Consider the following 15,024-nt stretch of genomic DNA (forward strand, 5'->3'; position numbering starts at 1 on the left):
AAGCCCTTTTAAAACTGTATTTTCTAACCTATTATTCACTGGAAATGCTATTGTGAAACGAACAAATGAGTCATTTTAAAAACAAAATATCATTCTCTATTTTAAAATCAAAATATTAAAACGAAGTTTAAAATGTTTCTGAAATGTCAATTTTGAATAAATTCTGCCTTATGGTATTCTTGATCGGGGCAGCATGGTGGTGCAGTGGTTAGCACTGTCGCCTCACACCTCTGGGACCTGGGTTTGAGTCTCTGCCTGTGTCACATGTGTGTGGAGTTTGCATGTTCTCCCCATGTCGTCGTGGGGTTTCCTCCGGGTACTCCGGTTTCCCCCCACAGTCCAAAAACATGCTGAGGCTAATTGGAGTTGCTAAATTGCCCATAGGTGTGCATGAATGGTATGTGAGTGTGCCCTGCGATGGGCTGGCCCCCCATCCTGGATTGTGCCCAATGCTTCTTGGATAAGCTCCGGACCCCCCGCGACCCAGTAGGATAAGCAATTTGGAAAATGAATGGATGGATGGTATTCTTGAATTAGGCCTTAATCACCCCCCTGGGCTTGTTAGGCTCTGCACACTGTCTACTCAGACGCAGGTAGATTTTGGAGCCCAGGAAGCCGTTGACTGTAACTCTGTAGTTAAGTGAGTCACTCTAAACGTAGTCTAGGCTGCAGCCTGCACAAAGATGTATGTAGGAAGAGAGACAAGATTATTACTGTTCATACTCACACACCTCCTCTCTATTAGATAATAATCTACCGACTAAGACCCATGATACAGCACCCATAAGCCAAAGGTCCTTCGTGACATTCGTAGACAATGAGGCTATCACACCGCCCTTGCACAAGTGACCATGGTGACTCAGTCAGCAGCACTGTGGTCATATCTGTCTAGGATTGTGGTTTTAATTTCCTGCCCCAGTTCGGAACATTGATGATGGTAAAGAGTGTTTTTAGAAAAACCTACAAATTCAAGAACCTTTACAGCAGCCCTGACATTTATAGTTCCTATATGGCAATAACTGGATCCTTGACATGAGCAGAACAGGGGATGGCATAGCTGTGTGTGTGTGTGTATGTGTGTGTGTGTCCTGAGATCAACTGACAGCCTGTCCTGGAAGTCCACCACCATCTGCCCTGTACCAACTGGCTCACCACTATTTGCAGGTTTGGACGAATGCCTGAAATATGTAGCAGTGGTTCTCAATCCTGTTCCTGGCATCCCCTCTGCCAGAATGTTTTGATTCCAACCCTTCCATAATCAAACTCAGCTAGTCCTTAATAAGTCGACAAGGATTGTGGCATTTTGAAAGCAGTGTGGATTTTGATGAAAACATTTCATCCAGGAACAGGACTGAGAATCACTGCTATAAAAGGACAGACACCTTTGTAAATGGAAATGCAGTATGAGTATTATGACCCTGTTGTACACTTTTAGCAGTCTAGTCAAAAGCTGAGGAACAGTAGAACAAAAAACATGCAGTGCAGAGGATCCCCAGCCTTCTGTCCAGTGCTGCCTGGGATGGACTCCTGTGCTCCTGAATGGTTAGAAGATGGACTGATGGGTGAAAAGAACAAAAACGCTTCTTAATTTTTCTGTTTCAGAATTCCCATAAATTTACATACATAGAGTAGTTGGTAATGGGTCTATTAAGCCATCTCTAGCAAGCAAAATTTGTCAGTTTTCAGCAAATATCCACTGCTGCCTCCCACAACCAGGTTTACTGTTTGACTAAAGAAGGAACGAGAGAGCTCAATGACAGTGAACGATCACCTCAGAATCATATACGAAACCAAAACCAATTTTATCCAAATTGCCCTCTGTCATGTCGTGGGGAAGACTGGGGAAGCAAAGCGGGACTCCAGGTGTCTGGAGAATACGGGGTTTAATCAAAGGAATACAGATACACTCAGCACTACGGAACGCCACAATGTTAATGACCAGACTGGGGAAACATAGATTAACGCAGACTTAAATACACAGGACTAATGACAGCAACTTGAAACAGCTCATCACACAGGAATTCCACACGACGTTAACGAGGGGGCATGACACAGCAGGATCGGACGAGCAGGGCATGACACGTTCATTCATTCAATTTTTGCTGGCGTGGGTGGAATGGGTACTGGAGTGATTTCTAAAAACGAAACTGTAAGATGCAACATTTTTAAAAACAGTACTATGTTGTAAAATATGTTTATAAAAACATTAATGTCATGAGCATAAAATATAAAACCAACCAATACATGCCCCTGGGTCCCCCTAAATGGGTGGAGACCTTAATCTCCCCCAATGTTCAACCAAAAGTTACACCCTTGATTGATATAATAGAAAATGCAAGCTACTGATCCTGCTGTACGCTGCTTCCGCTTGTTTTGGTGAATTACCCATGATTCTGCAGAAAAGACCCATTCAGCTGCCCAAACTAAAGCCTGATGCTGGCTCCTGGGATGAGCTTCACTTCCAGTGTAAATCTATATAGTATAGTGCAGGTTTGGTCACCATACCTCAAAAACTCTGCCCCTATTAGATACTTTAATAAGTTCCGTTTTAACGCAAGTCTTTATTTAGTGTTTTATTGTACTTGCCATTTTATTATATATTATATTGTATTATATAAGTTAATTAAATCAAGTAAAAGTTAAATACGCTATATAAATATACTGGGCTGGGAGTAAAGGACGGGGTTAAGAGAGCTAGAGCCGGAAGAGACTAGGGAGGCAGGTGGGCGCTTGGGCACTGAGGAGTTGTCAGTAATGTCACAACTGTCAGTAATGATTGACCATTTATTTCTTCACCAAAGCTATCTTGAGATCAGCCATGTTGGTAGTTGCTTCAGCAGCTGGAGGCAGGATACTAAGATGGGGCTGATGCCGATTACTGCATTAACTAAGGCACGTGTCCTTCGTCTAGACACTGTTGCAAACCGGAAGTTTTTTTTAGATGATCTCTGTCCCAGGCTGCTTCTTGCATGAAGAAAGCAGAACAAAGTCTTTTGTTGAAAAACATATCTTGTTAGAACGAAGACATTCAAAATGTAATTTGGAATCGTCCTACTAAATTAATTTCTGGCAGCACAATAACGTGGGCTTGAAGTAGTGGAATCATGCAGTCGATGGGAGACAGTGAACACCGAGTCAAGGGATGGAAGAGCTAAAAGAGGTAATCTATAGCGTTATCTGTGTAACTCAAATTCACCTCTGTGGTCAGGACAAACTTCCCGCTCATCACCACTAGTTTTATATAGATATACATTTGAGTATGATAGAATCTTAACCAATGAAGAGATACTTTATCTCATGAAACCAGTGGAAGCTCTGCTGCCTTTTGTACTCTTAGCTATTACATGCCTAATATGAGCAAGACACTTTGGGAACACCATAGATATACGGGAGTAATATGGAGTCAACTATGCAGGTTAGTTGTAACGTCAAGGTTTTATTTCATTGTGATATTTATATTAATCTAGAAACTTAATCCACTTTAAAGACTGTTTGGGCCCAATATGAAAGTGGATTTCTAGCTCAGAGACTTAAGTCTGGGGTATGAAATATTTCTCTGGGTTGATGGAAACGTGGAATCAGGTGGCATCTGTAAACATTGGCCAATAACACCACGGTTGTGAGTAACGTCCTCAGGATGTACAGAGGAGGAGAGCAGCAACTCTGCTGCAACTTCCTATTCGCAAGAATATGGATGATTCATCGGTTAATGCTCTAAGAAATAAATCTAAATCAGGACATCCCCTGTCACCTGAGACTAACAACAAATTTCAACCTATCGAAGACGACTTATTAATCTGTAGTATCCAAGGTGACACTTAAGCCTTTATGTGCAAGAACAAAGCTATTATTGTAATTTACTCGCAGTGCTGTTTTAGTTAATATACTGATCATGTATATCATTGAAAAGACAGACAAGTATCAGATAATAAATCTGTATATCTTGGGCTGGAAGATCAGGCTGTTTCTAATGAGTTTGCATGCAGCTTGAGTGAGGAAATCGCAGGCTGGGGTGAGACTGCTGACTCTAATGTGACATGGAAGATCTTCCGTGATAAAACCCCGAAGGTTGCCGAGGGTTGTGTTGGTGTTGCCGGAGTTCCCCGAAGGAGGTGTTTCGTCTCACAGGACACCCTGGATATTATCAATAGGAGTTGCAATGCACAACTTGGTGGCAACACCAGTCTGTACCGGGAACTGAGGAGGGCGGCTGTCTGGGCTCTTATGGCAGATTAGGAGGTATTTGTTAGACGAATCTGTCAGCAGGTGACACCATCTGTGGTCTAGTGAGCCACGTCCTGCTTACTGAGGAATCTGTTCCTCAGACACTTGCAGTCAGGGTGGGTGATGGAACATTACAGATGACACTGCAGTTCTGACCTGCTGGGATGGCTACTATGAGCAGTTATTTAAAGCTGGTCCTTCAGCTAGGACGTTGGACATCTCTAAGTCTATGGTTCTCGAAGCTGATCTTCCAATCAGCTGTGAACCACCAAATCTCACTGAGATTGCATGGGTGGTGAATCGACTCGGGGTAGGAAAGGCTGCAGGGATCTGTGGTATGGTGGTAAGGCTGTCCTCCTGGCATTGCAGGCAATCTTTGCTTCCATTTGGGAGCCAGGTGTCATCCCAACTGAATGGAAAATGGGACTTGTAGTCCCAATCTGTAAAGGGAAGGGTGATCGCCTGGATTGTGACAACTACAGAGGGATAACACTGCTTTCAGTGCTGGGTAAAGTCATTGCTAGGGTCATCCTTAACAGCATCTGTGATCACTTGTTTTCCTACCAGCAAATGGAGCAGTGTGGTTTTATGCCTAAGAAGTCTACCATCGACCGCATCCAGGCACTGAGGGTTCCCATTGAGCACAAGCTCAAATATCAGCAGAGGTTCTTCCCAGTCTTTGTCAATTTTTGTAAAGTGATTCTGGGATTCACCAAGGGTGTGCTCCTGCACCTACTCTGTTCATTGTTTGTATGGACTGGCAGTTGGGCAGGGTCATGGGGTCCAGCAGCTGTGGGGCATCCATTGCTGAAGAAATGTTTACTGATCTTGACTTTGCCGATAATGCTGCGTTCTTAGCGAAGTCAATGGAGGCTCTGATCGGGGCTCCCGAGAGTCTGGGATTGCGGGTGTCCTGGATAGAGACCAGGATCCTGGCCATTAATGACTTTTAATCACAGCCATCAGTACTGTGTCTGTCTGCAGGGAGAATGATGCTTGTCGAGAGAGAGGTGTACTTACCTCAGCAGCACCATTCATGTCTCTGCTGACTCTGATGAAGTCAGCAGTCAGATTTGGCGAGCATGGGGGGGGGGGGGGGGGGGGTTATGAGGTTGCTGGAAAGGGGTGTGTGACGCTCCTGATATCTTTGCAAGAGGACGAAGGTCCAAGTCTTTTGAGTCCTGATGCTCCCTGTCTTGCTGTATGACTGTGAGACATGGACACTATCCCTGAGGGTGATCCACCTCACAGAATCCTCATTGCTAAGGACCTGAGTGGCTAGACCAGGCTGATTTGATGCCCACGGAAAACCAGGCTGTGGCTGATGGATGGCCATTTCTGGAGTGTGGGACTGGACCATGCGTTTGCCTGGGGGGGGGGGGGTCGCCAGCCAGGATCCCGAGGAGTTTTGCCGTGTAGTGGATGGATCAGCACATGCACCCCAGACTGACCTGACCTGAATTAACATCAGCATGCTTTCGGCCCGTCGGGGCAAACCAGAAGAGCCAATTGGACAACTGATTTCCAACCTCATATCTTTAATACAAATATCACCGTTTTCTTAGGGTCATGACCTCACTCACAGTTTTACTAAGCTTAACCCTATACTCACAGTTTTACTAACTATAACACTACACTCACAGTTTCCCTAACCCTACACTCACAGTTTCCCTAACCCTACACTCACAGTTTCCCTAACCCTACATACGCAGTTTCCCTAAGCCTGTATCACAGTTTCCCTAAACCTACACTCACTGTTTCAATAAGCCTAACCCTGCAACCACAGTATTTATCCATTGTTCGTATAGGAAGATCATAAGGTTTATTTCTGTTCTTCGTTGAACAATCTGAATAACACAGACTGAATAACTGCTGATTTTTGCTAAATATCTCTACTTCTTCAATGTCTAGTGGTAAGGATGGTGTAGTGGCCTCCCACCTCTGAGGTTGGGGTCTGCATGTTTTTGCATTGTGCAAATTTCCCCATTTCCTGCCAGAGGAACATAGCCTACAAATTTCATAACAGTTACAAATGTGGCCTGAAAACATTTTCTACATAACGGTCAACATATAAATCTGTGTAGAGATCAGGCGTAGTGTAGTGGACGTTTGTGCAGCGCTCTGTGGCTTCACATCATTCCAAACCCTGGCTGTGTCAATGTGGAGTTTGCATGTTTGTTGTGTGTCTTTGTGGGTTTCCTCAGGGAAGGCCAGTGTTCTCCCACAGTCCAAAAACATGTGGTTACTTGAAATTTATGTCTCTACATTGCCCTGTGATAGACTGGCATCTTATCTCTGTGTCCTGTGGTTTGTGGGATAAATTCCAGGGCTTGTCATTTCAAAGATATTCTGACCAAGTTGTATAACTATAATGATCTGGTCCATGTCGAAGTCACTCAGATCTTTATCCTTGTCATATCTTCTTCATTAAATGTGTTGACTCAAGTATCAAATGTGAGCTTTCCCTCTAATATATCCTAGACTTTAACATGTAGCATTTTTACTAGATTTTTCGCTTCACATGAGTTATGAATATAACTATGGGCTATAAACAATTAAAAGCAAAGATTAACTGTGTTAATTTGAAGTTTTGGTGCATAATGAATGGTGAAATAAATAGGAGCAGCTAGTGATACTGAAGTTAAGCTGAGGGTGAATGCAAACACTGTGAAGGTGGAATTTGTCCCTGTGGATAAACATTGGTAAACACCTGTTACTGGAAGAGTCTTGTCTAAACATCCCCCTCCTCACTTTTTCTTTATTTCAGCCAGAATCTCTTGTTAACTATCAGCCCTGGTTCTGTTCCCGATCCAAGTATGAATTAGCAAAGTTAAACAGCACTGTTGCTCTTTGCAACAGCTCAGGATTGAGAGTGTGACTCTCTTGCCTAGTTTTGGCAAGATCTACTCTCTACATCAGGATCTATATATCATCTTAACATTGAAAATCATGGCTTGGATTTATCATATAATCGGGTGAGTTTTTATCAGTTAGATCTCATTGCTAAATTACTGACCCCAGCAGTGTCTTATCGGTGGACCTGGTTCCTCCCAACTGCTCTATGATAAAAATATATCCAATGTATCATGCTGTGCAGATTCCAGCATATATAATCCCTGTAATGCATTTTCACAAAACCTTTGCCGCATTAATGTGCCACAGATACATGTAACATTACTTGATGGACCTATATCATTGTCATGTGTTAAATGTGAATGCAGATCCCCACTCCTGCCTCACAGTGTCACCTCACCATCTCTCTCTCTACAGGCTACTCTGTGTGTGTCACTGCTGGGGCTCACTGAGTTCCACTGAACAACCACCACTTTTTGGGGAGGTGCAGACCCCCCGGTACCCGCAACCCTACCCAGCCTCCAACTATGAGGAGTGGGAGTTATCTGTGCCGGCAGGATACAGGATACAGCTTACCTTCACCTACATGGACGTGGAACCATCAGTCAACTGCTTTTACGACTCTGTCACGGTCCGTGGGTCTTAACCCCCGCTGATCCCTGCTCTCCCGTCTTAGTGAGAAGCACCCTTCATGTTGGTATATATCCTTTGCAGGTTATGTATGACAACAAGGTGCTGGGGAAATTCTGCGGTCAGGAGAATTCTGCTGATGGTCATCACCCTGGCAACAAGCCCATCCTGTCTCCTGGCAATCATCTTCGCCTCATCTTCCAGAGTGATGACTCCAATCCTGGATCACAGAATTATGTTGGATTCTCTGCATTTTATCAGGCTATTGGTACGTGATGGCACCACATTTTGGAATGGTCTACATTGATTTTGTATAACGCGTATATGTATGTCCCATTCAGATGTGGATGAATGTTCCCAGCCAGAGCCCGAGGATGGGTCCGGGCCCCTATGCTCCCAGATATGCCACAATACTCTGGGGTCATACTTGTGCTCTTGTCGCCATGGTTTTGAGCTCAGGCCAGACCAGCGTACTTGTGCCTGTAAGTATTGTCTCATAGTATACTCAAATACACTAAATTTAAACTGACACATTATCAGCAAAATATTTATAGCCTATACGTATGAATGAACCTTGTGTTTATGAAAAATTTACTGGGATAAGAGTGAGGAGATTTTCTGAAAATACTATTTTAGGGCTTTGGCCTGAGAAGGGTGCGGCATTAAGATTTAGCGATATTTCTATAGTCTGATTCCCGTGTTTGAAGTTTAAATAATAGTTTGTTTGTTTTTTGCTGTAGAATACATGATTTGATCTTGTTTTTGAAATGCTGGATTTTCCTTATTGCTTTAAATCAGGTAGCAGTGCTGACCTAACCCTAATCCACGCTTTTTAGAGTTACTTGCTGTCTTTTGTAGTTGAGTAATATGTGATCTTCAAGAACATAAGAACATAAGAAATTTACAAACGAGAGGAGGCCATTCGGCCCATCATGCTCTTTTGGGGAGAACATAACTAATAGCTCAGAACTGATAAAATCTTATCTAGCTCTGATTTAAAGGAACCCAGGGTTTTAGCTTGCACTACATTAGCACGAAGACTATTCCATACTCTACATACGCTGTGTAAAGAAGTGCTTCCTCAAATTCAGTTTAAAATGTTCTCCTGCTAATTTACACCTAAAAGAAGAGTCCTTCAAGATGAGGTTTTCAGTACTGTAGGCTTATCGTCAGCACAATTCTTTGCTTCTATCCTGTCTAACCCAATAAGACGCAGAATATTAAAATTCGATGGTGTTGAATATTTCCAAGGCAACAGAGCATTGGCTGTAATGTTTAATTTCATATGTTTAATTTAATTTGATATCTTCTGTCTTTGCCTGTGTCAGTGCAGTGTGAGGGGGGTGTTTACCGTGAGATGGAGGGCGTCCTGTCCAGTCCAGGCTACCCCCTGGCCTCCCCTCATGGGTTGGCTTGCCGGTATCACATCTCAGTAGAGCCGGGCTTCATAATCACCCTAAACTTTACTGGACTCTTTCATATCGAACATGTGCAGGACCATGAGCCAAGCTGCCTCTACCACTGGCTCCAGGTGATGCTTTCATCTCAGTTACTTAGTATTTACTTAGTATTTGTTTGCCATTTGCCTTACCCTAACCCCTTCCCCACCAAGGTATCCATTCCAGGGAAAGCCCCCCAAAAACTGTGTGGACGGCAGAGTCCAGGGGTGATACCGACCAACTCGAATTCTGTGGTGCTGGAGTACCACACCGACTGGGAAGGCCTGAGTTACGGCTGGAGGCTGAGCTACAGCACAAAGAGTGAGGCGGAAATGCGAGCTCTTAGCACGATAGTTCTTTACCGTTAATGATGACGAATTAGCATTACCATGACAGGAATTCCGATTGCTGACTGCAAATTGCTAATGCTATCTGTCATTCGGCAAATGATTCACTTTGCTCCTTAGGGGTGCAGTGTGAGTCCCCACGCTCAATCGCTCAGGGTATAGTTACCCCTACCTTCCCAGAATATCTCTACAGGGACTACATCCAAGTGCGCTGTGACACGGGCTACAAACTCATGATGGTAAGGTGGGAATGGTGCGGCATGGTGCGGCTGTGTGGAAAGGCCACTTCTCTCACGTCTCTCTTGCTTCCAGGGGGACAAAGAAATGTCAGCGTACTTCTCCATGTGTCAGAGTGATGGGACATGGCTTCGCTCCCTCCCCGAGTGTCGCAGTGAGTCTGGCTGCTCTCGTATGCGCTATGGTGCCCTCAGACACACAGCCATTCTGCCCGAGCCCTCTCGCTCTTTCAGAATCAGCATCATGAATTCCGCATTTCATTTCGACATGCAGTTTGAGAATAAGCCTGATCATAGCTCACTTTTTAATCCACATATTATTAAAACATATCTCCCAACATAATTTTTTTTTACCTTTCTCTTTGAACAGAGAAGAGCTGCAGTCCCATTAGTAGGTCTGTTATAATATCACGCCGGTGTGTATGTGGGTTTTTGGGATGACCTTTAGGTCAGCTGTTCAAACCCAGGTGTGAGGACTCTTCAGCCAATCACTTCTCGGATTAATAATTTAATCAGGCCGTTGTCACAAAAACCTGCATACGCAGTGGCCCTTTCAGGATAAGACTGGCCACTGCATTAAACAGTACTTAGTACAGGCTAAAATGTTCCCCAATTCTCCATAAAAAAATCAATGAAACAGGATGTGATGTCTTCTTCACACCTCATTTAAAGATAATATCCTAAGTAATACTGGGCATACTTCAGTTTGAACTGTTCTTATTGAATGCTGAATATAAATATAACAATGTAAACATGCTGCCGATATCTGCTTTTCTGCCCCATAGTAATAGACTGTGGCATCCCTACACCTTTACGGAATGGAGGTCTGACCTTCCTCTCCGGCTCACAGAACCAGTACCTCTCTGTCATTCAGTATCACTGCAATGAGCCATTCTACTCCCTGGCAGTGGAGAACAATGGTGAGCAATCTCTCAACTCACAGTAACTCCTCTGATAAAGCTCATACTATATATAAAAGCTTGTCTTTAGGTAGACATGTTTGTCATTTTTAATTGAATTAACAAATAGTATAAAAATGCATAGTACACCTGTAATTACCCTTTCTGTCTGACGAAAAAACAGCGATGTGTTGCTCAAGTGGTTCGCGGATCTGTGCGAACATCTACAAGGTCTTCGATTTAAATCTTGTGGCTGTCAGTGTAACCGTACCACCAGCACACCTTCAGGCAAGGGTCCACTAACCCCAATTCCCCCAGAGATGCTGGTTGACCATGCTGCTTGCTCCTCGCTTGTACAAAATCAAACTAAATGTGTCCTAATTCTTTATTATGGGAACTCAGATATGAGATCCTACGTTTCATTGTTACAGTGTGGAAAAGCAAAACCTAGATCAGGGAAAGTCAGATTCATGAAGGAATATGGTGGAGTGGTGGATGGTGAGAGAAATGTCATTCTGGGGGATGTCCCACATCATGGAGATTCTCATAAACCCAGCCTTATGAGCTGGAGAAAAAAGTACATTGAACCACTGCAAAACCTGTCCCAGGGAAGACGTTTGTCTTGACAATATTAAGAATGAATCAAATAAAAAAGAAGTATCAAAGGAGGCAACAATGTCAGAGAGGTGCATTAACACACTTTGGAAGCACTGCACAGGCATGAGAAACATGCCCCATAACGATTTCCCTCCCCTTTGCTCAGTAAACTACACCTGTGCAGCGGACAGGAAATGGAAAGGCAGTGAAAACAATAACATCATTCCATCATGTTTACCAGGTAAATTATTTCTTTTGGTCCAGTGACCAAAATTCACCCTGCTGCTGTTTAGAAGCACACATATTCTGTAAGGTCTGGTTACTCAAAAATGTTTGGTCACTCCTGATTGAGTAATTAAAAACAAACAGCTCTGACTGATTTCACAACTATTGACGTGGTTTGATTGACCATTTAAATTGTGAATAAACAGCTTAATAAGAAAAGATAACATCAGTCTTAACATTTACACTGTGCAATCACTAAGATAGCATGTAAATTTGAAATAAAAATGACAGTCCTGCTTTAGCCCTGCACTGGGTAAGCCGCGATGGATGGAATGGCAATCCTCCAGAAGTCTGACCAATTTAAGCATGTCTCTGATTCAGTGTGTGGCCGGCCCACCTTCCGCAGCCATCAGAGAGTGCTGGGGGGGGCAGATGCAGCCCCGGGGCAGATTCCCTGGCAGGTGCTCCTGCAAGTGAAGGGAGGGAAAGGTGGAGCCGCCGTGATCAGCGATCGCTGGATTCTGACAGCGGCCCACAACCTCTTCCCGTTCCGCAGCACAACGCTGCACCCGCTAACGACCTTTAAGGTGTGCTTGCAGTAAACATCTCAGACTCTACATAGGCAGAGAAAACTCCATTCTGGTCATGTATACCTTAACATATTATATCACTGTATAAATGGTCTAAATTTGTGATTTCAAATTTATTTCTTTCAACTCTACTACTCATTATTGAAACTCTAGATCAACATCTATAACTTTGCTAATTTAATAGCCGTTAGCAAAATTTTTGACTTAATTGCTCTTTGCAGAGCCAGACAAAGTAAAAAATTATGAAATTTCACAAGATACAATGTACTGTGCTTTGCTGATCCTGGGGGAAATTCTTTTCCATACATCAGCAAATACATAAAATGCATATATACAGATATATAAGAGGGCACACATGGGGCGGCATGGTGGTGCAGTGGCTAGCACTGTTGCCTCACACCTCTGGGTCACATGTGTGTGGAGTTTGCATGTTCTCCCCATGTCGTCGTGAGGTTTCCTCTGGGTACCCCGGTTTCCCCCCACAGTCCAAAAACATGCTGAGGCTAATTGGAGTTGCTAAATTGCCCGTAGGTGTGCATGTGTGAGTGAATGGTGGGTGAGTGTGCCCTGCAATGGGCTGGCCCCTCGTCCTGGGTTGTTCCCTGCCTCGTGCCCATTGCTTCTGGGATAGGCTCCGGACCCCCCACAACCCAGTAGGATAAGCGGTTTGGAAAATGGATGGATGGATGGATAAGAGGGTACACATAGTATAGATAAGTAAAGAAAATGCAAACAAATTTGAAACCATTATGAAACCAGTGAGGTGCATTGATGTAATATGACATGAGACAGGGGTTGTCATACCCACATGATTCTGGTGATCACAATCAAACTAGTCTCATTGTTTAATCTCTCCTCTCAAGGTTTATGCAGGGCACAATGATGTGGATGAGCTCTTCATGCGTCCTGATTTTCCCATAGCCTCCATACATCCCCACCCTCAGTACCACAATCCACATGACAATAACTTTGACAATGACATCGCCCTCATCAAACTGAAGGAGGCAATCACATTCAATGCCACACTTATGCCACTGTGTTTGCCACCCAAGGATGCCAAATACATCCCAAGATCATTAGGGTGAGTGTGTGAAAGCTTTTCCATGCAATAAAACTCTGGATCAACCAGAGATTTTTATGTTTTTTTTTTTTTTTTTTTTAATCTTACGTCAACATAATTTATTAAATCTCGCTGTTTCAATAGAATGTGTTAATGAATTACATGTCATCCACAAAGACAAACCAAAAAAGTAGCACTTTCACAAACTGTACTTGCTTGTAAGATGACAACCACCCAGCCTTTATAGGCAATGTGCTGTTACTTCTTCAGGACGGTCTCGGGATTTGGCACGACAGAGAACAACATGGTCTCCAAGAAACTAAAGTACATTCCCACAGTCCTGGTGGATGAAGTCACATGCAAACGCTTCACTGACAAAGAAAAAATGAAATCTAGCAGCAGTCCAAGCTTGACTGACAATATGTTCTGTGCCGGAGGAGAGAGGTTTGGCCAGGATACCTGTCAAGGAGACAGTGGAGGTGCCCTGGCCCTGAAAACACCGCATGGACCACACTGGGCAGCTGGGATTGTTAGCTGGGGAATTGGTTGTGGAACGGAGGGGACGTACGGCATTTACACTCGTGTTGACAAATACATTGACTGGATAAAGAAAACAATGGAGGAAAATTAACTGGGACAAGAACAAGTATTGATGGATGAGTAAATTCTACACTAATCTCATGCACTTGCAAAGCTATCACAGTTCTAAGTTTTTTAACAAAGAGATTAATGAATAAATTGCAAGATTAGTTCAGAAAATACATCATGCTGCCCTCTGCTTTTTGTAAACTGAAATTAGCATTATGCCCTCAAGCTTTCAATTACCTTGTTTTCTTTATCTACATTTACTTATCTTTGTTGTCACAGCAGTACTTGTAGCCATAACAACAACAAACAGAAAGTGATAATGTTAATATACATCCAGAAAAAAAATCATTATTCTGAAGGAGATAATGCTAACTGCATACCTATACATGCTTTAATGTAGCCTGCTTTTGTTCTGAATAACTTTTCTACAAATAATGTTGTCTTATTATATAAAATAGTCAGCATCTGAATCACTTTAATAAAGCTTAAGAATAATTTGAAACATATTTTTAATGACTTATTCACAAAAGACTGAGCTGCCGAATCGGAATTCTGAAGCGTCTCACTGGCATCCATTGCAGAATATCCAAAAAGATAGATGGGCAGAGGGCAAAATGGGGATGATTGAATTATAAGCATTTCATTTTGCAGAAAGCCACAAGCTTTGATTTAGTTCTTAAATGAGATTTTTAGCTGGACAATGGTAGCATGCTTGGTATCACCGACACGTATCCAAATTCTCCAGAACTGTGCATCACATACAGTAATAAGTATATTTATAGGGTATAGTTATCTTTATGACATGCGCATGACATAATAAGTATATTTATAGGGTATAGTTATCTTTATGACATGTGCATGACATCATAAGTATATTTATAGGGTATAGTTATCTTTATGACATGCACATGACATCATAAGTATATTTATAGGGTATAGTTATCTTTATGACATGTGCATGACATCATAAGTATATTTATGGGGTATAGTTATCTTTATGACATGCGCATGACATAATAAGTATATTTATAGGGTATAGTTATCTTTATGACATGTGCATGACATCATAAGTATATTTATGGGGTATAGTTATCTTTATGACATGCGCATGACATAATAAGTATATTTATAGGGTATACTTATCTTTATGACATGCGCATGACATAAATATATTTATAGGGTATACTTGCCCTGGGCATGTATAAGTAGACATGCCCATGACCTACCTGTACAGTAATTTTTTGTAACCATTTGGTCAAAAACTATTCCAAATTTTTTTTCTTATTTTATAATAGGAAATACTGTGTTTTAGTATATATGAATATGCTGATAAGTC

At 42.6% G+C, this 15,024-nt stretch overlaps 1 protein-coding gene across 1 annotated transcript; it reads left to right on the forward strand.

The window, feature by feature from the left end:
- Positions 1-2,998: 2,998 nt before the first annotated feature.
- Positions 2,999-14,190, forward strand: LOC125749345 (complement C1r subcomponent-like). The gene is made up of 14 exons (XM_049026513.1): positions 2,999-3,160; positions 6,992-7,199; positions 7,495-7,708; positions 7,792-7,975; positions 8,049-8,189; positions 9,036-9,238; positions 9,320-9,467; positions 9,614-9,732; positions 9,806-9,884; positions 10,515-10,649; positions 11,392-11,466; positions 11,832-12,037; positions 12,904-13,121; positions 13,371-14,190. Exons 2-14 carry the CDS (start codon positions 7,174-7,176, stop codon positions 13,729-13,731), a joined length of 2,109 nt encoding a protein of 702 aa, XP_048882470.1. The 5' UTR covers positions 2,999-3,160; positions 6,992-7,173; the 3' UTR covers positions 13,732-14,190.
- Positions 14,191-15,024: the final 834 nt, after the last annotated feature.

This window comes from Brienomyrus brachyistius, chromosome 9 (genome assembly GCF_023856365.1).
Source record: "Brienomyrus brachyistius isolate T26 chromosome 9, BBRACH_0.4, whole genome shotgun sequence".
NCBI classification, from domain to species: Eukaryota; Metazoa; Chordata; class Actinopteri; order Osteoglossiformes; family Mormyridae; genus Brienomyrus; species Brienomyrus brachyistius.

Coding starts and splice junctions, on each gene's coding strand:
- LOC125749345 (XM_049026513.1), top strand. CDS start 7,174: ATGGCTTGGATTTATCATATAATCGG. Junction 8,190..9,035: donor AGACCAGCGTACTTGTGCCT/GTAAGTATTGTC, acceptor TGCCTGTGTCAG/TGCAGTGTGAGGGGGGTGTT. Junction 9,239..9,319: donor GCCTCTACCACTGGCTCCAG/GTGATGCTTTCA, acceptor TTCCCCACCAAG/GTATCCATTCCAGGGAAAGC.